Raw genomic sequence first — 27,776 nt, 5'->3', positions numbered from 1 at the left:
CCACTCTAAACCAAACACCATCCTGCAAAGAAAGGGGTGACTTAGTTCTTGTAGAAGAAGGCCTGAGGGTATATAACACAACCCACAGTGTCATGCGTGGGCAACCAGGATACTTTATATTTGAAAATCTTTCTCCTGCTGTAAATGCACAACTTGCTAGTTCAGCAAAGCCACATATAAATGATGCTGGGGGGATTTTAATGGCCTCGTAGTTCATGTTTTACTTTTGAAAAAGAAAAAGAAAGGCCCAACAACAGCCACTGCAGACTGGACATAGAGGGGAAAAATTCAAAAAAATAACTAAAGTTGATATTTTTATTTGGATGTTTAAGGTGATCAATAAAAACTAAATAGAGCTAAAATTACAGGATGAGCGTGATTGCCAAATCAAACTAGATTCTGATAATAAAATTACACTGAAAAGTAAAGCTATTAAATTAAATACTAAGACACCCAGTTTATAATAAATTAATTAGACTACCTTGATATGGTGACGTTAATGAAGGGGAAAAAATGAAAACCTTTATTTACTGATTTAACCTCTAAATCTTTTTTTAAATCTGTCAACAGCCTTTTCCTTTAATCTTTAAACTATACAACTCAGTAAAGCAAAATGCCATCTCTAAAGACATTTAGAAAAGCTGTAGATGACACTCTACAGCGACATCTAGTGACCGTCAAACCACTCAGTCTCATCCCATCCTCATTACTGAAACACATTAGACTGAGGGCACCCCGACCAACATTTTAGGCACTAAACAAAAAAGGCACAAATCCAAGGGTGTGACAATTTTAATTTTTAAAAACACGAGAACAGAACACGCACTTCCACAGACAAACAAAAATAACACACTCAACACCTCTGACTACTTCACATCCGTCCTTCGGCTACCACTCGGTGCTGACGAAGCCCCAAAGCTGGTCGCTTACATCAATGCGAGAGCGCGAGGTGGTGTCGATGTTGATGGGGGTTGCCAGGTCTGCACCATAGTGCACTGCAATGTAAGGAAAGAAGCTGATGGTCTGAAGCCACATCAACACCAAACTTCAAGTAGAGAGAAGATGGTACACTAAAAATGAGAAAACATGACTGTACCTCCTTTTAAAATGTTCGCCGGGGTGTCATATTCCCACTTGATCTTGGTTATTAGGTAGTAGACCTGAGCCACGTATCTGTTTAAAAAAAAAAGAGAAAAGAAACAAGAATAAACAGAATTCACAAACAGTGCTTCAGATCATCTCTGATTACATGCCTGCACAGTGCAGCGTTTAAAGCTCTTTACAGATATGATAGACATGTAGACAGACATGTTGCCTTTTCTATTTTAACAGGAAGTACCATAAAAGGGTTAGAATATAAAAACAAAAGGAAGTACCGATACCATAAAAAAAAAAAAAAACAATTGATTAAAAAAAAACAAAAAAAACCCCATCAAGATCTGGTCATAGTGGTAATTATTCAAACTCACAACATTGTTTAAAAAGCATATAAAAAGTGAAATACTCGAGGTGGGAATAATCAGATACAATAATATTGAGATTTTTAACATTCTGGATCTGCTGATTATTGCAGTACCTTACATTGTGATTTAGCACCTTTTTCAACTGCAAATGATGTCCTCAAAGTTAAACTTTGTCAGTTTTATCCAATGCGATAAAACTGAAGTTCTCTCACTTCAGTTATTTTTTGCTGAAAGATGATATTATCAAACATACCAACACTGACACTCAAACCTGCCATTAGACAGCATCAGTCTGCAATCAGTCTGATACTGAATGGGGTCAAGCTGGCAATTACATGCAATCTATTTCTGATAATACACCAATTAATTGTAATACAACTTCAAAAATCACTGTTGCTGTCTACATAGACAAATTCACATTTAACAAAAATTGATATTTAATTATTGCAGTGAGCAATCTGTATTTAGAAATCAGATAGTTATCTGCAAACCTTCAACAATCTCTCTGAGTGACTGCGGTCAGTCCAAGTCAGAGTGCAACTGTTTGGAGAAAGGTTGCCCCCTATCAGGTGAACCGTGCAATCGCAACTCAGTCACCACAAGTTGCAGAATGCGAAAAAAAATCAATAGGAAGTCACCGACATAGATGTAAGAACACTGCTGTTGTGTGACTCAGCCATTAGATTGCTCTGAAATAGGAGGTAGCTTTGCCAAGCTAAGTGTAACCAGTGTTGATTTAATGCAAGTTTGCTCAGCCAACATTATACCAGGTGGTGCATGAGATGAGCCCTCTTATTTGTCATACTCCCTGACTATTTTAATTTATTATTTATTAAAATGTTCTTTGTAAAGCCTTAATTCAATAGCTGATATAAGCATATTCAAACTTTGATCATTCATATCCAGTATGCATAATAAGAAATGCTGTTTACTCCAGAGCTGTCAAAAGCCCGGGCAACATTAAAAGGCAACCGTTTGGAGAAGCACAGCAGTTACAAAAACAGTCAACTGGAAGTGCAGGTTTGCAGCAAATTCAGAGGAAAGATTTCCACAAACACCCACAGGCAACAAACTCACTTCCTCTTCCATTTAACTTTATCAAAACTTTGATTATTGTCATAACTGATTATTTGTTAATCCTGACTGTCAAGATGTGTCTTCATTGCATTAAATATTTGACAGTAAAGTGATTTTTTTTAAATCACCTTTAATGGTTGAATATTGTAATGCTAAATAAAAAGGTAAACAGAAATTATTTTTGCAGAGGTCTGTGCACATCTCTGGCAACTACAGGCATGCCTGCTGCTTTTTTTCCTCTCTCTGTGATATTTATAGGGCAATGCTGATGCTAGAATGCAACAACAAAACAAAAAAAAACCCTGATGTTCACACTTTGCTCTATGTGCAGCCTGTTAGGCATGCACAGCACAGTGAGATTGTGACATAAAGCTGGTGTGTCAGGCAAGATGAATTTTATGATCATGTTTTTGCTGTTTGGGGTGATCTCTGCTCGTGAAAAACAATGATTTACTTAGCTACCTCAGCAACTAAGGTCAAAGAAACACATGCTCACAGTTCTAATCTCATGCTTGCTTATGCATTAATGTGACTTTTTTTGGAATGACTGCATAACTGAACCACCACTACCATCCATCTGTGCAAGTCAAACACACATTAAAAAGTGAACTTTCCAGACCATGAGAACCATTTCTGAGAATTCAATAACTTAAACATGACTTAAGAACCATCTCACATCCATCCTGATAAAAAAGTTGAAAGAATTTAAAGAAAAATCCCAGAATTAAAAAATATCCAGATTGTCTTCACTGTTCACACTGAATGTTATTGTAACATGTAAAGTTGAGAGCATCTGCACTTTTACTGTTGATGCACAACTGCACACACATATATTCTTAGACTTGTCTAAATCTTATTTGAGATGAAACCCTTTTTTAACTAACCGTACCACACTCACACTGCTGAAGGGATGACCTCAGTGGTGTCTTCTTCGACTTCACTCTGAAGAATCTCGAGCTCATTTTCAGCGTTTCTCAGACTTTCCAACTCTTTTTGAAGAAACCTGGAGGAGGGTTCAGGATAAAATGGACTTGTTTTATAGCCGTTTTTCTTCACGACAAACACACCTATAAAAAAGGATACTGTAATTCTGAGTCAGTGATCTGGCTCTTCGCTGTGCACTGCCTCAGCTGCTCCTCCAAGCTCTCCAGCTCCTTCTCCCTTCGCATCTTCTCCTGTTCCATGTCCAACAGCCTCTGACCTGCATTCTCTTCAATCTGAGCCAAATCTGAGGATGGAGGACAGCGACACACAGAGGGAATACAATGAAGTTTTTCTGACACAGACAGTTTACACGAGTGCCACAAAATTTCACAGCCTTCCCTTTGGATTCATGTGCCCATGAAAATGCACACGATGGTGTAAAAGGAACAAACGGGCTGTTTGCTTACCTTTTAAAATCTGTGTGACAATCTTCGCTGTTTCTGTGTGTTGATCAAAAAGAGCCTGATGCTCATCTTTCAGTCCTTTCAGTTTGTCAGGCTGACTGCTGTTGATGAATCCCACCAAAGCCTCCCCAGTCTCCTCCAAGTCTTGAAATTTATGACCTTGAGCCATAGTGGGCAGCTAGAAAGCAAAGAAGATACTACATTAAAGTGAAAACATGTCGGCTAATGCTGTGAAAGAGTTTATGAAGACTCATTAAGCTTCAGGGGTAAACATGCAACTGTGAGAAACACCCAGATGAGTTAGTCTGACTGTGTAATAACACAAAGTAAAGTTTGAGAATCTTGATAATTCCGTTTAACAAGGGGAGGAGATTATTTTCGCTCTTGGACATACGTTCCTGTTACAAACTGTACGTTAAAAAGTTTAGAAAACATTAGTTTCCATTTTAAGCGCTATAGGTGAAATTTTAAGGCCCATAAACACTTGTTTACGTTTACGAATCAAAGCTTCCTTTGAACGGTAGTTGCGTATCAAGCTAGCATGCTCTAAAAATGCTAACAAACACAGTACGAGTACCCAACAATATCCTCCAGGGTATGTCAATCAAGTAACAACAGGGCTATGGAAGGAAGAAGCATGTTTTGAGGTCAAATTAGAACAGCAAACATACCGACTAGCACTCCTCCAGGATTCAAATTCATCCGCTGAGCGCGCCGCTTCTTTTCTTCTTCGTTGGTAGTAGCCTGACTTTCAGACCGGCCTTAAGCTCATACCGCCCCCTAATGTACACCAGTCAAATGACAAAACATGTGAGGACTACTTGACTTTACAGAAATTCCTGTTGTAATTTTACTTTAAATTTCCCACTTTAAGTGATTTTAACACGCTGGTTAATCATTTAACATTGCAGATGTCGACCTCTTAAAACAGCTTTGCATGAGGAATTGAATAAGGTACAAGTTTTGTGTATTGATACACTTTCAACCCTGTTCCCCCTTGTTATTTTTCCAACTATAGTTGGAAATGTTTTTTTCCCCAACCACTCGCTTTTGAAACTGGCCAAAACAAAAGATACAACCCACTCAATACAGCAAATTGATTTTGCAGTTATAAGACAGGCCGACCAGCAGGCTGTTTTGAGCACAGAGCTATGATGCACTTCTAAGAGCCCCCGTGGATGACATTTAAAACAAACCACAATGCCATTGGGGTTTCAGAAATTAGCAAGTCATGCAGGTTCTCAGGGGTCCAGTACATCAATGAGCTGCTGCCAGATCTGAGTCATAAATGCCTGACATGCAAAAACCACCCACACCTAAACATAAGCGGGCACAAATGACTCCAACCAATGCAAGATTACACAACAGAACTGGATCTTCAGGTTTTCATAGCTACCATTTAATACACATTTTATTTACATTATACAGTCAAAAGGGTCAATGTGAAGAAGTGAAACATTTGGAAATTTGCCATTTTTCTCCGTGCTGTATTTCACACCATGATTATGAAGGATTGTATCTGAAACAGTGGCAGAGCTGTCACTCTTTTTTCTGCTTCTCCTTCTTCTCCTGAGCTTTTCGTTTTTGTCTGCCGAGTTGTCTGAAGTACAGTCTCTTGGGGTTCAGGCCATAGGCCTTCAGTCTCTGCCTACTGAACTCCCGGCCGCCTATCTTCACCCCGATTCTTCCTGAGAGGATACGACCACCTGAATGCTTGTGCTTCTTCTTAGACCATTTCGGTCTCGCAGTCCCACTTTTCACTTCTTCTGGTTTAGCTGCTGACACCGCCTCCTCTGTAATCTGGGGTTCTCCTTTATGTTTCTTCTTCTTGGGAATCAGAATCTCCTCCTCATCCTCAATGGCATCCCCGGCCTCCTGAAGAGCCTGAACAAGAGTCTGTTCTGTAGATTCCACAGGGGGTACTGCACTACCATCCTCTGCTTCTGTGTTTTGCTTCTCAGCGTTCTTCAGACGATCTCTTCGCTTCTTGCCCACCTTTGTCTTGGCCTCAATCACATCTTCATCGCCTCTGTAGGGTAAATTAACATAGTCACATATTGATAAAATGATTGGAACACATTCATTAATACAGTAGATCAATATGTTACTCACTCCAGATACACAGAGTTAAGGATTTCTCTCTTCTTCCTGTCATTCTGAGCCTTGATTTTATAGTTCTTCAGATCGCTCAGCTCTTCCTTTTCAGACCTGTCAAAACAAAGAAGAAAAGTTGAACAAAAGACATCAGATAAAGGGACGAAACGCTTAAAAGAAGACAGAACCAGCGTACCTGAACATGCACGTCTTCCTCAGAGAGCACCAGCGGTTCAGCTCCTTGTCATTAGCCTTTATAATCTGCGGAGAGGAAGCAGCCTCATTAGTTCAAATCAATTTTTGGATAATTTTGCATTTGCTGCCACTTCATCAAATCCCTGTGTGGTCTGCTCAGAGAGAAGATTAAGCTGAGATCATTCCCTGGTCAGAGCTCTCCCCAGAAGGAAGCAATACCAGATCAATCTAGCCAAGGCTCATCACTGCAGAACAATTCACCTACAGCCTAAACACCGTCTCCCGCACATGCTCTGCAGCTTTGAACTCTTCTATATGCTGGTGCATGTGGGAACAGAACAGAGTTGGGTGTCATGTGCCCGGACTCATGCATGGCCAGATCAAATAATGAGAGCAAATGAGATTATCACTACATGGCTACTGCAACACATCCATGACATCATTAAGAGCCAATATGGAGGCTACAAGAAGACTGAAACACTGAGGACACAGCTAAGTGAGCTGACTTCAGCTTAATGTGGTAATCATCATTAACCTGCCACTGCGCAAAAATGAAAAGCCTGCAAGTGCAACCTCTCTCACCTCATCTGTGGTCAGGCCAAAGTCATTGGGCACCACCTGCCTGTAGCGAAACCTGCACGGGAGGTCATCGATGATGTCCTCGTAGTCCAGCTTGTAGTACTCGTCCAAGTACTGCTCGAAGCTCTTCTCCTCTGAAACGACAGCGCTCCATTAGACAACATCCACGCTGTGTTAGAGAGCACGTGCGAGCTTTAACGGCACTTACGAGGATCAAACACAGGTTTGTTCTTGGTGATGACCTCTGCAAAGTGAGACTTCTTTTTTTTCTTGCCCATTTGAGGCAGATCCTCCTTCTTCATCATCTTCCTCTCCTTTTTCTTCTTCTTCTTGGAAACTGTTTGCCGACTGGGGTCATAGTCTGCATCCATCTGCAGAAACAGGTTTAAACAAAGATCTTTTAGTGAGAGAGACTGTTGATCAGGACAATCAGCATCAGACAACTGATCAGTAAGGAGCATAAGCTCACATTAAAGTCTTGATCCTCGCAGTAGGGTTCAGCAGCACTGTACTCCTCTCCATCATACTCCTCGCCATAGTCCTCCTCGCGTTCCTCTCCGGTCCAAGTGTCCCAGTTCCAGTGCTCTGTCACACACAGGAGGTTGTGTTCAGACATTTATGCAAAAAATAAACTGAGCGCCACAATCACATCAACTTTCTACTCATGACTCAGTGCAACCCACAAATGTGTATTTAGCACATGTTAGCTTCAATCTGATTAAAACTGGCTTCTCAGTTAGCTCACCCTCCAGCTCATCATCGTCCTCAAACTGAGGCTTCTCATCCTCCTCCTCTCCATAGTATTCATCGCCAAAGAATTTCTGCAAACACAAACTGCCGGTGAAGTTAAACGAGACTTTCAGTTCCTCCTTCGACCTCCTGGTTTAAATGCTGGAGCAGAGAAATCTGCCAAACGCAACGCAGCTGTGTGAACCGCCGGAGGCCGGCCATCGTTAAGGTCAACGCCGACAGCTGTTGCTTTGCTGCTCCTGCTCTGGATGTGAAGCTTTATCCATATTACAATCATAGCAGGTAGCTTGTTTACGCCACTCTTCCCCCCCTTTCTCTCTCTACGACTGAAAAAAAAAAAATACATTTTCCATAAATGAGTCCAAATTTTGGGTTATAATCCTTCTGTTTAATCTCTCAAGTCTCAGATCAACCCTAACAAGATTTCAGAAATTTCTCCCCCAAAAAAGATTTTTTTCAAATGTTATATGACATCAAGTTGTTTCATTGTTATCTTGTTACTTATCACTGGAATATAAAACCAGAAGTCCTCTAAATGTGGGTAGCAGTAAATTTTCATACTTTCCTTTGTGATCCACAATCATATGCCACTGATTGTTTGGCTCCTCCCAACAGAGTATATGTGGGTTTTATCTCCTCAGTGTGTGTTTGTGTAGCAGGATTTATGGTGCCGCAAATGTGTTTTCCTTACATCAAGTCCTGGTAAGTTTTACAGCAGATTCTAATAATTTCTTCTCAAGTCACCGCATGCCTTGGCACGTCCGTACCTCTCTGAAGGTTTAACCCTGCACACTCGCACTAGATCAGTGTGTTGTACTGAGCAAATGCTCCCAGCTGTCCCTACATCCCGATTAAAACACAGGTGAATTTGCCCTCTCCAACACCAAACATTAAAAACTGACATAAAAGAATTTTTTTACAATTCTTTTGCTTTATAAAAAAATAAGCTAAATTCTGGCATGTTTATTTTACACGTTTTTTTTTTTTTTTTGTTGATTAACGTGTTCTATCCTAATGCTTTATCATTGCAGTGTGAAGCACCTTTTTTTTAGCTTTAGCAGCTAATACTATTCACTCTACGATTACATCGTGGTAAAACGTTATGCATATAAAAAGCAGCATCCTCACCAAATAAATACGAACAATTGTTGTTGTTCACTGGTGTAAAGCCTGAAGTTTGTTTGGATGATTAGCTTATGTACTTGTACAGGATAAAGGTTAAATCTAACCTTTTTTTTTTAGCTAGTTGTCATGATAAAAGCTAAAAAGCCTGGGATTACAGAGAACCACACCTTGGACTATCTGCATGTGCCACAGTAAACTCCACAGAGACTCTCAGTTTTCATACATACAACATGGCAGCAGATGGCCCCGCCCCTCCCTGAGCCTGGTTCTGCCAGATATTTCTTCCTGTTAAAAGGGAGTTTTTCTTCCCCACTGTCAACAAGTGCTTCCTCATATGAGATCATCTGATTGTCGGGGTTTTGTCTGTATTACTGCATTGCTAGCTTTACCTAACAATATAAAGAACCTCCAGACAGCTATTGTTGTGTTATTTGGGGATATATAAATAAAGTGTGTGTGTGTGTGTGTGTGTGTGTGTGTGTGTGTGTGTGTGTGTGTGTGTGTGTGTGTGTGTGTGTGTGTACACTGACCTGCATGAGCTGGTCGTGCTGTTTTGGATCGAAGTCTCCGTCGAGGTCGGCTTGATCGAAAGCGAGCTGCTCGTTCCCCGTCAGCTCCTGGAGCTTCTTCAGCTTCTCCATAATCTCTTTCCTCTTCAGGTTCTTCAACTGCTTCAGCTGCTCCTGCTTCTGTTCTTTCTCCTGAAGTAAATTTTAGGAAAGGGGTCAAATATTGACAAACGAATAAAGGATCAACTTGGATTCCTGTGGGGTTTTTTTCCCTTCCTTCTCCTACATGATCCACACCTTTTGCTTCCTTTCTTTAATTTCCTCCCTTTTGCGTTTCCTGCGGTCGTCCTTGGTGCGCACAGAGGTGGCGATGTTTCGGGGGTAGGTCTTGACCTCTTGAGAATCGGGCTCTTCAAAGCGGAAGTTGTAGCTCCTCTCAAAGTTCTCCTGGCGCTCTAAGAAAGTCTCCCCCTCCTCCTCCGAATCCTCCACGTCATCCTGGACCACCTCATCGTAGGTTGGGATCCTGCATGTGGCCCAATAAGTCATTGTTAAAGCTGGCAGTGTTTCTTCACTTCACGAGTAAGACATAAACCAACTGGTCCTCCACATACCGTTCATCATCATCATCATCGTCATCTAGGTAGCCCTTGTTTAGCACGTAATCCCTCAGGAAACGCTCCTTTTCATCCAGCTCTGGGTCATTCCAGTAGTCTTTTAAATATTTCTATATCAACACAAACCATTTATAACCAGTCAGTTAAACACAAACATCTTTCTCAACCAAAATGTAACTTCCTGAAGTCTCTCCAGCCTTTTTTACACACACTCACCATGTCCTTCACCTCCTCTGCACCCTCGAGTTCTCCCTGGCCTTTCAGCCACTCCACATAATCTGCCTCTTCTTTATCCTACGAGCATCCACAGATAAGTTTAACCTGACCTGAAAATCATCTGTAAATGACGCCAATTTAAAGATGAAGAGCACCAGGTATCAGCTTCTGACCTTCTCCTCCTGTGTTTTGATCCTCTTGGTCAGCAGCTGGGATGCTCTGTCTGCTTCACCAGCTTCATCATCGTCATCGCTGTCCTGGATGAACTTCCGGAAGCTGCAGAGAGAGATTTCGACTTCAGTAAGAAGCCTTTGAGTGCGAGAGCAGGACAGCACGAGGTGTCTCTTATCTTACCTTTCCTTCAGCTCCTTCTGCTCCTGCATGTAGCTGGGAGAGGCGGCTCTCTTTGAAGGAAAACAGAGGTGATGAATGAAAGCATCAGTTTGTTCATTCCTAAGGAGACATATTAGTGAAGAACTTTGCCTACCTCTTTTCTCTTGACAGCCTCCTCATCATCGCTGTCGTCGTCATCATCTTCATATTTGCTGCAAAACAAGAACAAGACGTGTTACAGGCAGAGAATTAAACAGGAAACACATGAAGGAGGAAAACACCAAATGCTTCCTGACCCACTAAGCAGCAAATCAGGGACTAGCTTTCTTTGGCATCTTACAAGATCTGTGTAATTAATTATAAATACACTTGCTGGCCAATACATTAGGCACACCTGTTCAACAACTAATCGCGCAATCACATGGCAGGAAGTCAGTGCACTTAGACATATGGACCATAGTCAAGACAACCTGCTGAAGCTCAAACGAAGCATCAGAATCAGGGAAGATTGTAATTCAAGTGACTCTGAAGATGTGAAAGTTTCTTCAACATGACAATGAATTTGCCGCACTCAGATGGCTTCCATTCATAGGATCTCAATCCAATGGAGCATGTTTGGGATGTGGTGTTTCACTTCATGGATGTGGGGCTAACCAATCTGAACCAAATGTTTAATGCTGTCATGTCAGTATGAACCAAAACCTCTGATGATTGTTGTTGAATTGATGCTACAAAGAATTAAGGCAGTCCAGAAGGCAAACAAGGGTGAAAGCAGGTAATAGCATGGTGTAACTAATTAAGTGAGTGTATGATTGTATATGAGTGTATATTGCATCCCTACCATGTCATTTTGTGACACTTCCCAACCAGAACACCTCAACCTTTTCAGCATTAAGTAAAATATTTTTCATATCAGACACCATATCCATCAATACCCATATTGATGTGTCAATATCAGACAGTAATAGCGGCTTACCAGCACATTAGTCAGGCTCTAATTTGGTACTACCTGTATATCCCTGATTGATGTAGTCTCACGCTATTTGATGCAGTTAAACAGACTTTCACTCACCCTTCCCTTTCCAGGATGATTTTTCTTTCATAGTCTTTAAGATACATGGGCTTTACTGCTTTCTCCTTCGAGGTGGAAGGTTTTGCATCACTGCTGGATGCGCCTGAAAGCAACAGGTAAGTCACTTCACTGCATGAAGATTATTACTAACCATCACAACAACGCTAATGTCAATACCCAACAATCACCTTCTGAGTAGAACTTAGCATCTCTCTCATAGATCTTTGGGTCCTTCTTCTTCAGCAGCGACAGAGTCCTATAAAAATCCCTCTCAACACCAGGGTCCAGCTCCTGAAGGTGAGAAAATCACACACACACAGTTATGTATACAAGCACCTCATTGATAAGGAGTGGAAGCAAAAGAAAAGTTAGAGATGCTAACTGACCACTTCACTGTCATCGGAGCTGGACTCTGAAGACCCCGAGTCACTCTCATCTTCTCGGTCTCCGTAGCGATCCTTCACTGCACAAACACAGCGTGAACGCAGAGATTATAATAGCGACTTTCACATTTCCCTGGAGAAAACAACTACTTTTAAAGCTAGCAATACTTCCCCACGTTGGGATGCTAACACGCTGCTTAGCTAGTGACACACTTACGTCTCTGCAGCTCTTCTTTCTGTCGATACTTCTCATATTTCTGCGCGAACTGAGAATTAATCTTCAGCTCCGACTTGCCCGACATGTTTTCACAGAAAAAAGTCCCCTGTAGTTTAAATCTCACAAGTAAACACAGCTAAGAGAAGTAATCCAGGTCGCTCACAGAAGCATGGTAACGCTGGAACACGTGGTTTCCGGTGTACGATTCGTGCGTTACGTCGATTGGCCGGCAGGGAGCGCGCGACTACCAGTTTGATGAGTTGAAGCCCAAAATCCTCGCGCTTCCTGTAACTGTAACGCCAAGTATCATGAGTTTGTGACTTTTTTTCTGTCCTGAAAAATCTGAATAAATTGCGCAATAAATTTAAATGACCATTTTCACTGCCAGTGCTTCTTTTTTTGTTATTTTAAATTGTAACAAAGTTTCGTATATGAAGCAACAAATTGCACTCATTTACAAATGTTTATCCCCTTAAAAGATCTTTGCACGAACTAGTTGAATTAATTTAATTTTATCCATATTTGTACATTATGTCAGCCAGGGGCGATTCTAGGATCAGAGTTTTGGGGGTGCTGGGCACCCAGAGAGCTGCCCAGCCAGGCAAGATAAACTTTACTCGTCACGATGAGACTTCTTCCCTGTCTCTGTCAGTCCCTGCATCCTCCCTGTCCTCATCGTCTGTTGTCTTCTTCTCCGTTATCATCCATCATAATTTTACCATCTCTGTGCAAGTCTGCAAATTTCTTGATTAAATCATAAGATTCTTAAATTCATCAAGTCTCTCTGTGCCTGGGTCCTCGTCACAAAACATGACATCACTGTTTTGTACATTTTAACACAATTTAATCCCCACATTTGTGAAAGAAAAGCAAAACACTTTTTTTAAGTCTGTAACAAAACCATCAAATCTGATAAAGGTTATTTAAATCAGGACAGTGGCAACAACAGTAGGCTAAAACAATTTTAAGTTTTAGATTTTAAAGAGGCTGCATAATTTTCAATGGGAGCAACAGGACGGTCAGCTAGAAAGAAACATGGTGTGACTCCTACCTAACTACATAAAGAGTAACTGAGGATTAAATGCAGCTAATATGTCCTGTTTTAAGTCAGGCACTTACACCTCCGCTCCGCTGCATCTCAGCCAGCCACCATCGTTCTGGCAGCAAGGGTGCTATAGAGCAGGGGAGAGGTGAGCTGGAACAAACATTTTGGGAGGGGGGGTGTATCTATACTATTTTTGTTAAAATGTTACATGTCAACCAAGTACTGTATGCTTTTTATATTTTTAGTAGTGTGTCACACAAACAGCAAATATTGTCAAAAAAAGTAAGAAATCTTTGGGGGTGCTTTGAAGCACCCCCAAAAATGGGCTAAAATCGCCCCTGATGTCAGCTCTTCTGTAAGTACATATTTTGTGTACCTATTTGGACTGCGTGGCCTACATTTTTACATCCTATTGATTATACTGTATTTTTGAATAGTTTCCCGTTTAAAGGAATTTACATCTATGCTGCTTTATTCACCAGATTATGTTTGTTCTAACAGAAGTAACATTGCAGACATGTCCATAAGCTACACTAGTGTTCAAATGCTTTGCTAAAACATTGAAAAGTAACAGAAAATTGCAAAGAGCCATGATTTGGAAAGGAACTTTACACAGTTACAGATAAAAAGTCTTTAAAAATAATATGCATGAAATCTACTGGGCTCAAAAATCGTCCCAAACTCAGACAAATGTTCAAAAAGTTTGAGGGTAAAGCAACTGTTTATGACTCAACAACAGAAAATGCATAAATGGATACCATCAAAACATAAATAATACTTCTGTGGAGCAAAGTTAGTTTAAACAAAAAACGGTGAGAGAAGTTACTGAACAGGATGGAGGAGGGCAAGACTGTGTGAAATATGAGGCTGTTCTGATATGTTGTTGTTTCTTCTTTTGGATTTGATATTTTCCTTTCCAAAATAATTAAGTTACTGAATAAGAGAAAACCTTTTGATGAAGCCTAAAGATAAAAAAAAAAAAAGTAGAGTGTTTGTTGCTTTCTGTTTATCTTTCTACAAAGCAGTCAGTGTAATTCATTAAACCTAATGTTTAACCTCAGGTTTACAATGGCCCTACGACACGGTTAGATATTAAGTCCACTAACATTTACTATATTAATGATTTCTCACAGGTGACTCATAGGATAGAGTTGCAAATCTTACCCAATGTCATTGTAACGTACATATACACTCATAAGAGGCTGAACTGACAGGTAAAGCTTCTAAATATGAAGCTAACAGCAATATCTTACATTAAATATTTTAGCTAGACAAAAAAGGGTAATTTATATAGTTAATGAAGTTTTATATCTCCCCAATTCTTAGTATACAAATACTAACAGAAAATAGTCATTATAACTAAAGCTTAGACAAATGATTGGTTGTAAAGTGCAGACATTATCTTGTATGATTTACTTCAAATACACATTTGAGCTAGCTGTGTTTTATGACTCTTTTCTGTTTCTTGCTTGTTTCTATTCCTATTCCACAATGTTTTAGAGGCAAATATTGTACTTCATTACACTCATCTGAAAGCTTTAGCTATCAGTTACTTTTACAAATGAAGGAATTTGAACACAAAACATTATGAAAGAATAAATGAGGTTTTGTTATAACAAATTTTGTTATAAGTATAGCTCAAACAAATAGTAAATAAACAAATCAGGAAAAAGACTGACTAAATAGACTTTCAGCTATTTGCATACTGTTTGAGGATATGTGATATTTTTGCTATTTTCAGAAAAAGAGCTTCACCCAAACCAACAATTAAAATAGCACTCATACAGTGATGCATGGACTGGACTGGTTCTTATACTCTACCTGAGCACTGAGTACTTTATACAACTTGCCTCATTGCTTTTTTATAAGTAATTCTAATTTATTTAAAAAGTATACAGCGGTTATAAGAGATCCTGTTTTCATGTCTGATAAAATACCCACAAATCATTCAAAAAAAGGAAATAAATTTAAGTTTTAGGCATCGACAGCACTCCTAACACAAAATGTTTTTTAAAAACTTTAAAGTCGATGCACTTCTTATTATTGTTAACAATGCTGATAAATTTGCTGTCTGGTGAACAGTGTGTGCCTTTCAAATATGGGTTGTGTGTCTCCAAAAAACACGATCTGAGCAAAGGTCAGTGTTTGGTCCAGGAACTGTCTGCCCAGCTGACGGAGTTTGTTTACTCAGTATCAGGTGAGCAGTAATGTCATATCCCAACCCACTCAGGGACAACATCCCTTAAGCATTCGGTGTTTTTATAGGAACCATCGGTCAAATTTGTCATATGAATAATATTTAACCCTAATTAATGGAGTTATGTAAAAGTAGCCATCCTGTTTATGCGACCACAGAGCCTAAATATCAAATTAAATATTAAAAAACATGAAACATAACGAGTCACACGGCAGAAAGGCGCTTGAACTTATACATGTTCATCTGTGGAAGAAACTAAAAGAATCACAGTGGTTAAATTAATGATTAATGATCAGAAGGTATTTAGATAAAACCTTTATTTAGAAAACAGAACAAACCGTATTGTTTCCCAACAGCACGGAGTCTGGGACGATGTGTGCCCGATGTCAGCTCAGGAAATTGGCCCACACTGGATGAAATAATGATGCAATATGTTCATAATAACGCACACTACGGCACTTCCTCTGAGGAACATCTGACAGTCTGCTTGTTTTCGCATCCCTGTGTGGCTCTGTGTTTACCCACGTGTCTTTAGCATCTTCTGGCTCCTGTTATCAGCTCTGCACTTCGCTGCTACTCAGCCTTGAACCTTGCACATGTCTGCTGATGGATTTGACCGCTCGTGGACAGAGCTGTACCCGGTCACTGTTGTTGTGACTTAGTCCCACAGCTGATTTAGAATACTTAGAAGCATACCTCCCTACATCTGCTCACTCTTCTACAAATACAGATAAGCTCGCTAATTAATTAAATCACTTCAATTCACTATAGTAGCCTACTAAGTTTAACGATGCGAACGTTACACAGATTAAGTATTTCTTAATCATTTAACATCATAAAGTTTCTCTTACAAAATACTTTATAGCTCTTATACCGGTGTTATTATCTACCGATTTAATTTGACACAAATAAACAAAAGATTGTGAAGTTGTTTTTTTCCTACTTGTGGGCGTGTTGGAGAATTTCGGAGAATAGTGGGGTGTCGCTTTTGGCTTTGACGCGGACTTTCTACGAAATGGGTCTTGTTTTCAACTGACCTATATAGCAGCCTCAGCACAGCAAAAAAAAAACAAAACAAAACAAAAAAAAAACACCCATGTTTTCAGCCGGATTCGCTTATAAAAACAATACGACCACGATGACAACACTGAGAATGTGAAGCACACAGTCGTGGTAAAAAAGAAAACACATTCTCTTTTAATTCTCAGATTTTACCTATGGAGCAAAATAAAAATGTCTCCTACCATTTCTTAAGATTAGGAAAATACAACCTCAGGTGAATATCAACGCGTGCCGTCCTGCACTGTGTCAGTATTTCATTCACCCAAAATGTGTCGATAGTTATGTAGACTCCATGATTCAGTAGCTTCTAGATCGATTTTTAACAGCATTAACTTGTAGTAGTCATTTGTTGTGTCTCACATTGTTATGAAGAAATTTGCTTCTTTGCAACGTTGCTTCAGTTCATTCAGGTTTGCAGGGATTTATTTATACACAGCTCTCTTAATATCCCTCCACAGCATTCCAGCTGCGGCAGTTCAACAACATCTGTAATTTTGTTAATACAGAGATAACTGATTTCATAATAAATATAAGCATTTATTTCTGTAGAGTAAATGTTTAAAGGATGAAACAATATTAACAACAAGGGTTAGGAGCAAATATGTACATTTTTATGAACATTGTATTTACAGCCTTAGTTCACACCGTCACTCAGTGTATGGCTTTATTTCCACCCATGACTATTTTTCAGCTTGAAATCCAGATAACAGACATTAACCCACACGATATTATAGTCTTTAGCATAACCACACTTGCAGGTACAGTGCTTAACACATTTATTAGATCACCTGTGATAAAACAACCCAGCTCCCACAAATATTTTAGAAATCTGTCAATCTAAACATTAATATTGTTATTTATCAGGCAAATAACACATTGAATTTATGTTTTTATATGTAAAAAGGATTTTTCCAATTACAAATACTGATAATTTAGAGCAGCTGTGGCATTAAAACCTTCCATTCAATCGTGCTCTTTTAAAGTTGTTAAGCACTGTAACACTGCCTAACACCATCTCACATGCTGTAAATATGCATATATACAAATCCACTCAGTAGCACCAACATAAACATGTGAACAAAATCTGTAGAAAAAAAAGAAACTCAACAATACAAATATATGATAATAAACCACAAAGGAAATCTGTCTGGACACGTGGCATTCTTTTGTCAGCGATGCTGGTATAAGGCAGCCGGTCCTGAGGGAGCACTTAAATACACATGTGACTTGGTACAGAGCACTATACACTCCGCTTTTGGTCACATGTGTCTGAATCAATGCTTTTCAGCCTTTCAGGAATGTACTACACCCCATGAGGGATCTACATGCAAAAAAAAAATTAAAGATGCCTCTCTAGCGCAGACATTGGACAGCTGAAAAGGCACACTGAGGCACAAACTCGTAGTGTCCTGAGATTCTTTTCTAGGTAAATGGAAGCGGTACCATTAGGTTGTTTTGGACTATATTTCTGCACAACACTAAGGCAGATTGTATGACGTATGATGACTTATCAGTCTGACATACTGAGGTCACACTAGGGTCACAATGGCGCATGTAACTCCCAGTGTTGCCCCCATAATATTACATGTGTCAAGAGGTAGAGCAGGTCATCTAGAAATTGTAAAGTTGGTAGTTCCATTATTGGCTGCTCCGCCTGCATCCTAAATATCCTTGAGCAAGACCAAGTTGCTCTCTGATGCATGTATGAATGTTAGATAGCGCTTCTGCATAGAAGCAGTGCTCGTATGAATGGGTGAATGAGGCATGTTTAGCATTTACATTCGCCTGCTGCATACTCAACTCTAAAGAAAAACTATAATCTGTTACTATCTGCAGTTTAGATTAGCTTAGCATAAGATAGCAAACCATTCCCTGGTTTTGCACAGAAGTAGCAATCACCTTGCTAATTTTACTACATAACACCTGTAAGGTGCTGACACGTCACTTTTCAGTGTTGTTTTTATACGAACTTAAGAAAAAAGCTCTAGAGATGATTTTCCTGTTTGACAAAGCTAGGCTAGCTGCTTTCGCCTGATTCCAATCATTATGGTAAACAAAGTTAGCAACTCAGGAGGCGAAAGCTAAACATTTGGTTACAGAAAATAGACTATTTCCTGAAACTGTTGTTTATCGGGGCGATCGTGGCTCAAGAGTTGGGAGTTCGCCTTGTAATCGGAAGGTTGCCGGTTCGAGCCCCGGCTTGGATAGTCTCGGTCGTTGTGTCCTTGGGCAAGACACTTCACCCGTTCCCTACTGGTGGTGGTCAGAGGGCCCGGTGGCGCCAGTGTCCGGCAGCCTCGCCTCTGTCAGTGCGCCCCAGGGTGGCTGTGGCTACAATGTAGCTTGCCATCACCAGTGTGTGAATGTGTGTGTGAATGGGTGGATGACTGGATATGTAAAGCGCTTTGGGGTCCTTAGGGACTAGTAAAGCGCTATATAAATACAGGCCATTTACCATTTTAAATGATAAGTAGTGCAAGATGTAACATTATCAAAAGCAGGCAAGTGGCTTGAAAGATGACACAGTTACACTGCCAGCAAAGCAGTTATAATAACAACTAAAAATGATCAACATCAAGGACTTCTCAATCTGATGATCGGGTATGTTTTGGTGAGTAATGAAGAAAAAAATGTACGCCTTGATAAGAAAAAAAAATTAACTGGTATTTTCACAGTAGAACGTCTATGTATCTTTGAGGATATAGTGGTTTAAGGTTGTCACATACAGGCTTTGATCACCATATCTTTGTGCTGCGTGAGGTAACAATGCTAAACGATGAAGAAGGTAGCTTATCATTAAGGCACCTCCTTCCACTCTGCTCATCATTTTTCAGTTCTCTGCAAAGACTGGATTGTCTGCCTCTTCATGCAAACTCACAACTTGTCTCTGTGAGGAATGCAAAGAAAAAATAAAGTTAGAAATAAAGATGCAAAATGGATACTGCAACAAAACAAGGTTTAACAGCATTTTTTTACATTTAGATTAATATTAATATTTATATTGTAGAATTACCACCTTTTAGACTTACTTTTGGGTATGAGTAACCATCAAGCCTCCTCCAAATGTGCACCTGCTCCTCAGTGGTTTTTTGATAAACGGGGTTGTCAAAGTGAATTGTGTTGGTGTTCTTCAGCCTGTAGTTCCTCCAGAGCAGAACGCCACCAACAGCCACCAGAGCGATGATCGCTATTTGATGGAAACGGATGCCGAGGCTAGTTACACATGATGTCAGTACTGGGTTTTCAGTGAATGAGCAAAAGCTTAAAGAGCTTACCAAGAGGTAGTATAACGTAAAGTGCTATTGGGGTGGTAGACACAGTCTCGGTTAGCACTTCAGCAAATTCAGGTCGGATATCTAATGCAAAGGTAAGCACAATATTTTAAGTTAGTGATACATAGAGCTGAACCTGTTATCTGAAATCTGCAAAACAACTCTCTTGGCACTTTGGCAACTCACTTGGAGAGGTGACTGGAGCTTGAGTGGTGGTCTGGGAGACTTTAGGATTTCCTGGCTGCGGTAAAGGCATCCTTTGTTGTGGTGTGGTGGACCTGAATGGAGGACTGGTAAGCCGTAGCACTGGTCTGGCGACAGTGCTGGGAGTTAAGCCCGGCACTGTAGTAGTTGTGTGAAACTTAGGCTTCACTATGGTCCTGGGTGTAGTCCTGAGTATGGTCCTCGGTGTGGTCCTGGGTGTAGTCCTGAGTATTGTTCTCGGTGTGGTGCTGGGTGATACTGGTAGCAGATAAGGAGGACTTGTGGCTGGAACTTGAGGCAGCCCAGTAGCTTCAGGTGTTGGCACAGCTGGTAAAAAGAAACAGGAGGCAGGGAGTCAGGTAAAGGCTGCTTGATCGACTTAAATATTGTACTTATATTATTATATATTATGCACATATAACATTGTAGCAACTATTTTATCGTGATTCGTATTACTATTGCTAGCATACCTGGTACACATGTCCTCATATCCCTGGCTAGCGTCATGTTATCTGGACAGACACAGGTATATTTGGGGGGATGTCTTCCTATTTGAGGAGCTGCCAGGCACAGGAATTCACAACCACCATTGAACACCTGACACCAGTCTCTTCCTGCAATGGGAAAAAAAAAAGAACAGTGGAATCTTTGGAATGTACGCTTTGGATGATAGCTTCCACTCTCATGTCTGTATGCTAAACAAAAGTGAATGAGCTGGGCTAAGCACCCAATTAATAGATGCAAATCTCACTGTTTAGCTGACAATATTTCTAATATCAATATAGAAAAAGCAAGCCCCGACTTAACTTCATCTTATCTTTAAAAAATAAGTCTTTTAGTACTGTAACTCTCTTACCAGCAGGTTGTTTGAGGTTATGGAACAGAATAATGTCTTCTGGTGACGATAGGTGCTCCGCCAGCGGCACAATGTCCTCACCAGTCAGTCTGTTGGCGCTGAGGATGGCACTGTTACTCACATCTGTCCAGAACACTTTTTCCTGCAAACACAGAAACAGTTAAGATTGAATATTTGAGATATGATAAACACTACAGTTTACATGTGCAGCGAGTTGTTTATGAGATGTACTGGTCATGCGTCTCTGGGTTTATCAGCTGGTAAATTGGTACCTCAAATACAGCAAGCCCCAGTGGGTGAGCGAGTTTGTGTTCATCAATGATGAGGGTGCGTCGACCACCGCCCTGAACATCGATACTGGAGAGGGTGTGCAGCTTAGAGTCCACCCAGTATAGCCGCTGGTTTAGCAAGTCTGGGGAGGAAGTGGGTTGGGGAAAGTTAGACTAGAGTGAACACTGGTGTTAACGTTTACATGAATAAATAATCAAAAACTTGAAACTGAAGAGACATGAGTGCTTGAGTTTACCGAGTGTGATGCCATTAGGCCACACGATGTTGTCAGTGACCAGTGCGGTGCGGTCTCCTCCATTAAGACCTGCCTTCTCAATCTTAGCTGGATTCCCCCAGTCGGTCCAGTAAACAAAACTGGAATGTGAAAAAAATAGTTCTGTTACGTACGCGTAACAAACAATATAGGCATCACTGCTATTACCAGTGCTATTAGCTTACTTGCTTTGGGGGTCTACCACAATAGCGCGGGGTTTCGATAAGTCCTGGTGGAAGAGGGTTTTACGTCGGCTACCGTCAGCAGTTACAACTGAGACCGTGCCACGAACGCTGTCGGTCCAATAGAGGTTACCATGGACCCAGTCCAAGGCAATTCCCTCAGGAGCATCGATGTCATTACCGATCACGATGTGGTGTTGAGTGGAGTCTTCAGCCGAGTTCATTGGAGTTCTGGGTAGAAAGTAAAAACAAGTGTCAAATAAGAGTATCATGAACAAAAAGAATATTTTCGCTCCGGTTTCATTCCTGCTCACCTGTAGATTTTCTTCTGGGATATGTCTGACCAGTAGATCTCTTTGGTGGCTATGTTCATGTCGAGCGCCACGGCGTTCTTTAGGCGAGGGATTACTCTCGTGTATTCACTTTTGTCCAGAGTCATCTTTCTGACCTCATGATGGTTAGTGAAGAAAAGGTAGGCTATTGTTCCTACAAGGACAGAATGAGGTATATTTTATTTTGCAGTTTCCTATTTAAGTAAAAGTGAAATTAAATGATACTAATTAGTGCTGTCAGCGTTAATCTCGTTAAAATGACATTAACGCCATAACTACATTAACGCGGCAAATCTCTGTTAGCGAGTTAGCGCGGATCACCCTGTGCGTGGGGCTGGACAGCGCTAACGAGCTAACCGTGCTAACAGAGAACTGCCGCGTTAACGCGGTTATAGCGTTAACGTCATTTTAACGAGATTAATGCTGACAGCACTAATACGAATACAATATGTATCCTAGCTTTGGAAGATAAGTGGTGGCGTTCTAGGAATATAATTAATACAATTTTGCCACTTAAACAGCATTCATGCGAAAGAGAGCAAGAGAGCTAATAAGCTTGCTAGCTTTAACTGATAAACTGAATTTGATTACTTCTGGCTCAAAAAAAGAAAAAAAAAGGCTGCTAATGAGCATAAATTAAAGGCTTCGTGCTAATCCACAGACCAGTTAGTGATGTCATGGTATCTTTTTACATCTTTTATATACAGTCTGCACCTTCTACTTGTGACACTGTGTGAAATATAAACTCTGTTTTCTTATAGAAAAAGTGCCAAAAATCTAATTTTATTTCTATTCTAACACAATCTTATTTATATCTATGGACATTCAACAAAACAAATACCAAATGCATAATTATCTTTATATAAATAAATCTAATTTTATGCTTAAAAAGGACTTTAATGATCCTTAACCCCCACCCCCCCGAAGTGTAACAGCGAAACGGTTTAGTCATCAAGTTTAAACATTTAATGATTACACAACAACACAAGAGAACAGCATGGGCAGAACACAGAGAGCTCGAATACTTACCAATGGCCTTGCAGTGTTTAGTTGCTTGGTCAACTTGGTAACCCTCCTCACACTCACATTTGTAGCTGCCCATCTGATTGATGCAGATTTGACTGCAGGTGTCTGGGTTGGCACACTCGTCGATATCTGAGTCGAATGAAAAGAGAAATGTCTTTAAAATTCAATGAACCAGGAGTCCGAGCATGTCGAGTCACTGTGTACACATGGAATTACGAGATCCTTCTTTATCTAAAAGCGCAGCCAGTAAAAGGGTCAAAAGTAAATAGATTATTAGCACCGTTTGTTAATCTGGTTGAAGTTCACATTTTTTACTGTAATAGTGTGGCCTACCTTCACAGCGCCTTGTGTCAACTAGGCTGTATCCAGGGGGACATAAGCACTCATAACCGATCTTCAGGTCTTTGCAAATATGAGAGCACCCACCGTTGTTGTACAGGCACTCATTGGAGTCTGAAGGAAGAAGACGAAGGATCTTTTTCATTGGAATTCATAAAGTATAGTAAATCTTATTAAAAGCACAAAAAAGCAGAAATAATCAGACAGTTATTTATGAGGGGTACTCACCACATTCCCTAAGAGGTTCATCTGACCAATCCCTGCAGTCACGTTTCTTATCGCACACCTTCTCCATACTAATGCACTCTCCGCTGCGGCATTTAAACAGGGTTGGGCCCTCACAGTGGGTCGCTGTGTATGGACATAAAAGACGAGTTCAGCAAAAATAGATTAGAGATTCACACGGCTGTCCAAAAGGTGGGACTCATACCATTCACACAGCCAATCTCATCGCTCATGTCCCTGCAGTCATATTGATGGTTGCACTGCAGGCTCCCATGGATGCAAGTACCATCGCTGCATTCAAACTCGTCAGGAGAACAGGTGGCATGAGCTAGGGGGATGAAAAGGACAAGAGATTGTAAGAAATAGCAGCGCTAATGAATTCATAAAAAGGGACAAAGAGATAGTTTTTTTTTAAAAAAAATTCATAATTACAGCAGTTAGCTTCATCTGATTGATCAAGGCAGTCAGCCTGTCCATCACACTTCCAGCTAACATGGATGCACTCTCCACTGCCACAAAGCCACTCCATCGAGGAGCAGTGATGAATGCTCACGAGGTCAGGAGTCTTTGTCCCGCAGGTTTCGGGCCACTCATCCGAGCCGTCGGTGCAGTCGCGGTCCCCGTCGCAGGCCCACAGGTGTGGAAGGCAAACTGTGTTGTTGCACTGGAAGGAAGCGGAACTGCAGGTGACGGGCGGGCAGGATTCCTCGTCGCTGCCGTCCTCGCAGTCCAGGTCGTCATCACACACAAAGGAGGACGACACGCACTGGCCGTTCTTGCAGCGGAACTCGGACCCCGTGCACTGCTTGGCCGCTGACAGGTCGATCAGAACAAGGAAGCAACATTAGCGAACGTAGGAAGCTGGGTAATGCATGGGGCTCTGAACTCGGACTTACCACAATTCACCTCATCAGCTCCATTCTCACAGTCCGCTTTACCATCGCAGTGCCACGTGCTCGGGATGCACTGGTTAAGACGCCCTGCACAGCTGAACTCTGTTGGTTTGCATGTTTTGACCGCTGGAAGTGGCACAACAAAGAAAATCTTAACTGAGGTCTTGGATTGCGGGATTGTGGAAGCACCAAAGAAAGTCCATTCACAGATCAGGTCACGGAGTACTCACCACAGGTACCAGGAAGTTCATCTGTGCCATCTCCGCAGTCATCAGAGCCATCGCACACCCACCTCAGTGTGATACATCTCCCATTCCCACACTGGAACTGGTTGGTTCCACATGTTATCAGTGCATCTGTGAAAGACGGACATAAAAAAAAAAGTTCAAAAAAATTGTTTTAGCAATTGTTTATGAAGCTGCTACACCTCACACACCATTTTTTACTGGGAGCTCTAAACTCCACACTCCACGCCACACGATCCATCACACAACCATTAGCAAAATTAGCATGTTAGGTAATTAGCAGCAACACCAAATACAGTTTAGGCTAGACCTCATGCTGAGGATAGGTGTGTAAAATGTAATATCATTCAAACACAATAAATAGAAAGAAAATCCAATAGCAGTTGAAGGTTATACAGGTGGACGAACCCAGTGACAGACTAACGCAGAGCCACATCAACAGCGTGGCTAAAAGTATTTCTGTTGTTGGAGTAGAAATATCAGGTAATCCCGAGAGATTTGGTGTCAGCTCACTAGTGCGTCAGTGTTATTTAGAGAAAAGATAAATGGCTAATCTAGTTACAGCATGTATGTGAGTAGGGCAGGGTGCCTTTATCAGGGATATGCTGATGTAGTCAGTTCATAATCGCAGTTGGAAGCTTCAGGCATTTATGGTTCCTGGTAGAAAAAGAACTGAAGGCACAAACTCTTCTTCCAAAACCTCATCTTTAATGGAAGCACTAAAGCTTCTGAGCTAGAAGAACCAATCAGAGTGCATATGAATGTTAACAGAAATTCACAAGAGCTGGTAGTTTAGGCCTTTCCTACTTCTAGCCTCTGAAACTTTGAAATAACCAGATTTATATAAGAAACCAACAGTCTGCGTCTCACTACGGATTCCAAAATGTACATTTTCATATGTGTGTCCCCCATAAGAGCAGCTCAATGAAAGCTAATCATAAATTATGTATGCTTACATACACATCTCATGCATAGTAAATCATAATGGACTCTTCGGAGAGGTCAAACAGCTGGTGTTTACGCGGTCATCAAATAAGGTGACGGCTTTCCTTGAGTTTATTCTTGTTGTAGTATTTTTATGACTCCAGATTTGCAAACATCTACACCAGGGAGAGATTAGCTATTCATTTTTATGACACAATATTTATGGCAATGGCAATACTGCCATCGCTATAAAGATAATGATTTATTTCATACTGACAGGCTTCTGAGGATTTCCTTGCAGGTAATAAAACTGTTCTTCTCTCTGAATGTTAAGGCTGCTCAGTGGACTTTTGCTATTTCTGCATCAGCTCTCATTCCCTGAATCCAGTGAAATGTTGGTCAGACCCGCTGGTTATTTACTTAATGGGCTTAAAGTTCAGACCTTGAAAGACAAAGTGGACTGAATGACTGGGTTATTGATTGAGGGCAAATCAACAACATGTGCCCATATGCCTGTTTTTTGTTTTTGTTTTTTGGGAGGGGGGAGGTTGCCAGTCTCTGACATCCGATGTATGTCAGTCACTGACCCTGATGTTAAATAAGATGCCCCTTAGTGCTCAGACTTAAACTTATATTAACACACCTTTAAAAATGAATAAGATCTAACGTCTCTGCATCACAGAGACAGAAATGCAGGTAATGCAGGTCGTCTGTCGAAATTTGAAACTTTTAAGCACAAGGCTTCTTTGTGACTGTTGAGGAAATGCGGAAGGGCGACAACCAGTTCCGACATGTTCCTGTCACACTACTTTCTCGAACTAGTATGTTGGGAACAGGTGTGACTGTGTGGCTTTCAAAGCTGTGAGAAATTCAGCCTGAAGATGACTGTGGTTTGGGATGATCTGGAGAGAATCCAGTCAGTTTCACGGTATCTGGCATTCCACCCTCCTGCAAACAGGGAGGATATTGTAGGGAGTGCACCTGTAATTCATCCAAATCTGAATCAGAACAGCCCGGGGTGTTTGCACGTTTGGGGTTTTGCGCAAAAGGCGCTCTTTCTGAATCACTATGAATGACAGCGACTTTCAAAACCGGCTCTTCAGAAACCCCACCTGACACTTTTTTTTTTAAACAATCACACACACACACACACACACACACACACACACACACACACACACACACACACACACTTCAAACCTGATTGGCTGCAGAAGCTGCTGCGCTGAGCGCCAGTAAATGAAGGCACAAAAAATGCAGCTTCATTCAAAAACACACCGGCAAGGAAAGTCAAGGAGAACAATTATATTTAAAATTAAAGGCTGCACAGACACTAATGTCGGAAAATATGAACAATGATGATATATGAACGATTTAAAATTTTGATTTTTAAGTGATAAAACAGAAGCCCCTTCAACCATCACCCCACCCTCCTCAAGTCTTTACATTTAAAGAAAGCGCAAGCGGTAAGATTTGATCCACATATCTTCACTGAACGGCATCAAGCTGGAGCACCACAGCGCACACGCACACACTCTGTAAAAGTAGTCCGGACTGCATAAATTCACAAAGTTTGGATGCAAATCTAAGAACTTACTTGTCTGAAAGACGAAGTTGATGAGAAACAGCAGGGAGGCGCAACACAGCAATCTCATGCTTGGCAGCTGCTCTGGAAGATGCTCCACTGAAAGCCTACACTGATGAGTTTCCAGCCTGTCAGTAACACTGGGGATAGTGGGAATGCTGGGGCACTTGGAACAGTAGTTGCGGTCTGCTTGTTACAGAGATGCTCCTGCTGGAAGTTCTTGATGATGGAGCTCCGCAGACTATAGCTTGTGACAACATCAGAGCCCCTTTCAATGTGGTCCAGGAGCCTGTGGGTGGGATCCGGGGGAGTGGGGAGGGGGCGGGGCCTGGAGTGGTGTGATTTCTGAGGCGCACAACCTCAACAATTGTGAGGCGGAGCTCCGTGCAGATGGGTTTCTACTATGAGTTAACCCTTTCAGTGTTTACGCACACCGGTTTCTTTCCTTGAAGGCAAATTTGGCAATCATGATGGCAGCGGGGAGTGTTTAAAGCTCCTCTCTGTGAGAGAGAAATTTATTTATTTATTTATTGATTTATTACAGAATAGAGTCATATCCTCCGGAGAACCAGCATATTCATTAATATCCTCTGTAATGGACATGTGTTTTTAGTGTAACGTCTTTTGACCTATTTCAGATAGCCTACTAAGTCCTGATGTACTAAACAGAGGACACCCTGGCCTTCCCATTGATTTCTCATGTATTAGTGTGGCCTCCAAAGAGGCAGGAAATCAAACAGTTCAATGGGAAAATTATTTTTTTCACCTGTTGTCAGGAGGATATTGTTAATTTTACTGCCAAATGAAAAAGGTAAATAACTCAGAGC

The 27,776-nt window shown here is 41.0% G+C and overlaps 3 protein-coding genes and 1 non-coding gene across 5 annotated transcripts; all 4 read right to left on the bottom strand.

Moving 5' to 3' along the window:
- Window positions 1-774: 774 nt before the first annotated feature.
- Window positions 775-4,734, bottom strand: spc24 (SPC24 component of NDC80 kinetochore complex). Of its 2 annotated transcripts, none has more exons than XM_085403206.1 (6): window positions 4,600-4,734; window positions 3,932-4,106; window positions 3,624-3,768; window positions 3,439-3,543; window positions 1,097-1,173; window positions 775-995 (listed from the first exon to the last, which is right to left on the bottom strand). In XM_085403206.1, exons 2-6 carry the CDS (start codon window positions 4,095-4,097, stop codon window positions 889-891), a joined length of 600 nt encoding a protein of 199 aa, XP_085259332.1. In that variant the 5' UTR covers window positions 4,098-4,106; window positions 4,600-4,734; the 3' UTR covers window positions 775-888. The 2 variants fall into 2 exon arrangements, with proteins under 2 accessions (XP_085259332.1, XP_085259333.1); XM_085403207.1 differs by lacking the exon at window positions 4,600-4,734 and adding an exon at window positions 4,506-4,526.
- Window positions 4,735-5,290: 556 nt separating this feature from the next.
- Window positions 5,291-12,218, bottom strand: kri1 (KRI1 homolog). Its single transcript, XM_085403205.1, has 18 exons — window positions 12,019-12,218; window positions 11,805-11,881; window positions 11,607-11,709; window positions 11,419-11,521; window positions 10,501-10,558; window positions 10,368-10,417; window positions 10,187-10,289; window positions 10,014-10,091; window positions 9,795-9,907; window positions 9,478-9,706; window positions 9,202-9,372; window positions 7,542-7,617; window positions 7,266-7,381; window positions 7,005-7,167; window positions 6,800-6,930; window positions 6,219-6,283; window positions 6,041-6,136; window positions 5,291-5,957 (listed from the first exon to the last, which is right to left on the bottom strand). Exons 1-18 carry the CDS (start codon window positions 12,101-12,103, stop codon window positions 5,468-5,470), a joined length of 2,307 nt encoding a protein of 768 aa, XP_085259331.1. The 5' UTR covers window positions 12,104-12,218; the 3' UTR covers window positions 5,291-5,467.
- Window positions 6,370-6,468, bottom strand: LOC146671042 (Z30 small nucleolar RNA). The gene has a single exon (XR_014911641.1). It is a non-coding gene; the product is annotated as a Z30 small nucleolar RNA (small nucleolar RNA).
- A 4,620-nt stretch (window positions 12,219-16,838) lies between the features above and the next one.
- ldlra (low density lipoprotein receptor a) lies at window positions 16,839-27,230 on the bottom strand. The gene is made up of 18 exons (XM_085403203.1): window positions 26,962-27,230; window positions 24,426-24,551; window positions 24,199-24,321; window positions 23,735-24,115; window positions 23,508-23,630; window positions 23,306-23,428; window positions 23,072-23,191; window positions 22,742-22,867; window positions 21,695-21,866; window positions 21,384-21,611; window positions 21,181-21,299; window positions 20,927-21,066; window positions 20,655-20,796; window positions 20,269-20,412; window positions 19,781-20,125; window positions 19,598-19,678; window positions 19,352-19,509; window positions 16,839-19,209 (listed from the first exon to the last, which is right to left on the bottom strand). Exons 1-18 carry the CDS (start codon window positions 27,017-27,019, stop codon window positions 19,153-19,155), a joined length of 2,766 nt encoding a protein of 921 aa, XP_085259329.1. The 5' UTR covers window positions 27,020-27,230; the 3' UTR covers window positions 16,839-19,152.
- Window positions 27,231-27,776: the final 546 nt, after the last annotated feature.

Source organism: Rhamphochromis longiceps, linkage group LG4, assembly GCF_057381845.1.
Source record: "Rhamphochromis longiceps isolate RC_006_pf linkage group LG4, R_longiceps_female_GT1.1, whole genome shotgun sequence".
NCBI classification, from domain to species: domain Eukaryota; kingdom Metazoa; phylum Chordata; class Actinopteri; order Cichliformes; family Cichlidae; genus Rhamphochromis; species Rhamphochromis longiceps.
Note: the sequence above shows the minus strand (reverse complement) of the source record. Positions and strands in the feature narration are given on the sequence as shown.

Bases quoted from the DNA above. Each gene is read 5' to 3' on its own strand.
- ldlra (XM_085403203.1), bottom strand. From the start codon at position 27,019: ATGAGATTGCTGTGTTGCGCCTCCCTGCTGTTTCTCATCAACTTCGTC. The intron at 20,797-20,926 runs GTACCAATTTAC...CTGTGTTTGCAG, and splicing joins TGGGGCTTGCTGTATTTGAG to GAAAAAGTGTTCTGGACAGA. The intron at 20,413-20,654 runs GTAAGAGAGTTA...TTCCCATTGCAG, and splicing joins TAACCTCAAACAACCTGCTG to GAAGAGACTGGTGTCAGGTG.
- spc24 (XM_085403206.1), bottom strand. From the start codon at position 4,097: ATGGCTCAAGGTCATAAATTTCAAGACTTGGAGGAGACTGGGGAGGCT. The intron at 3,544-3,623 runs GTATCCTTTTTT...ACCCTCCTCCAG, and splicing joins ATCACTGACTCAGAATTACA to GTTTCTTCAAAAAGAGTTGG. The intron at 996-1,096 runs GTACAGTCATGT...CTTACATTGCAG, and splicing joins GGCGAACATTTTAAAAGGAG to TGCACTATGGTGCAGACCTG.
- kri1 (XM_085403205.1), bottom strand. From the start codon at position 12,103: ATGTCGGGCAAGTCGGAGCTGAAGATTAATTCTCAGTTCGCGCAGAAA. The intron at 7,382-7,541 runs GTGAGCTAACTG...TGTGTGTGACAG, and splicing joins GGACGATGATGAGCTGGAGG to AGCACTGGAACTGGGACACT. The intron at 5,958-6,040 runs GTGAGTAACATA...TTTACCCTACAG, and splicing joins CTTAACTCTGTGTATCTGGA to AGGCGATGAAGATGTGATTG.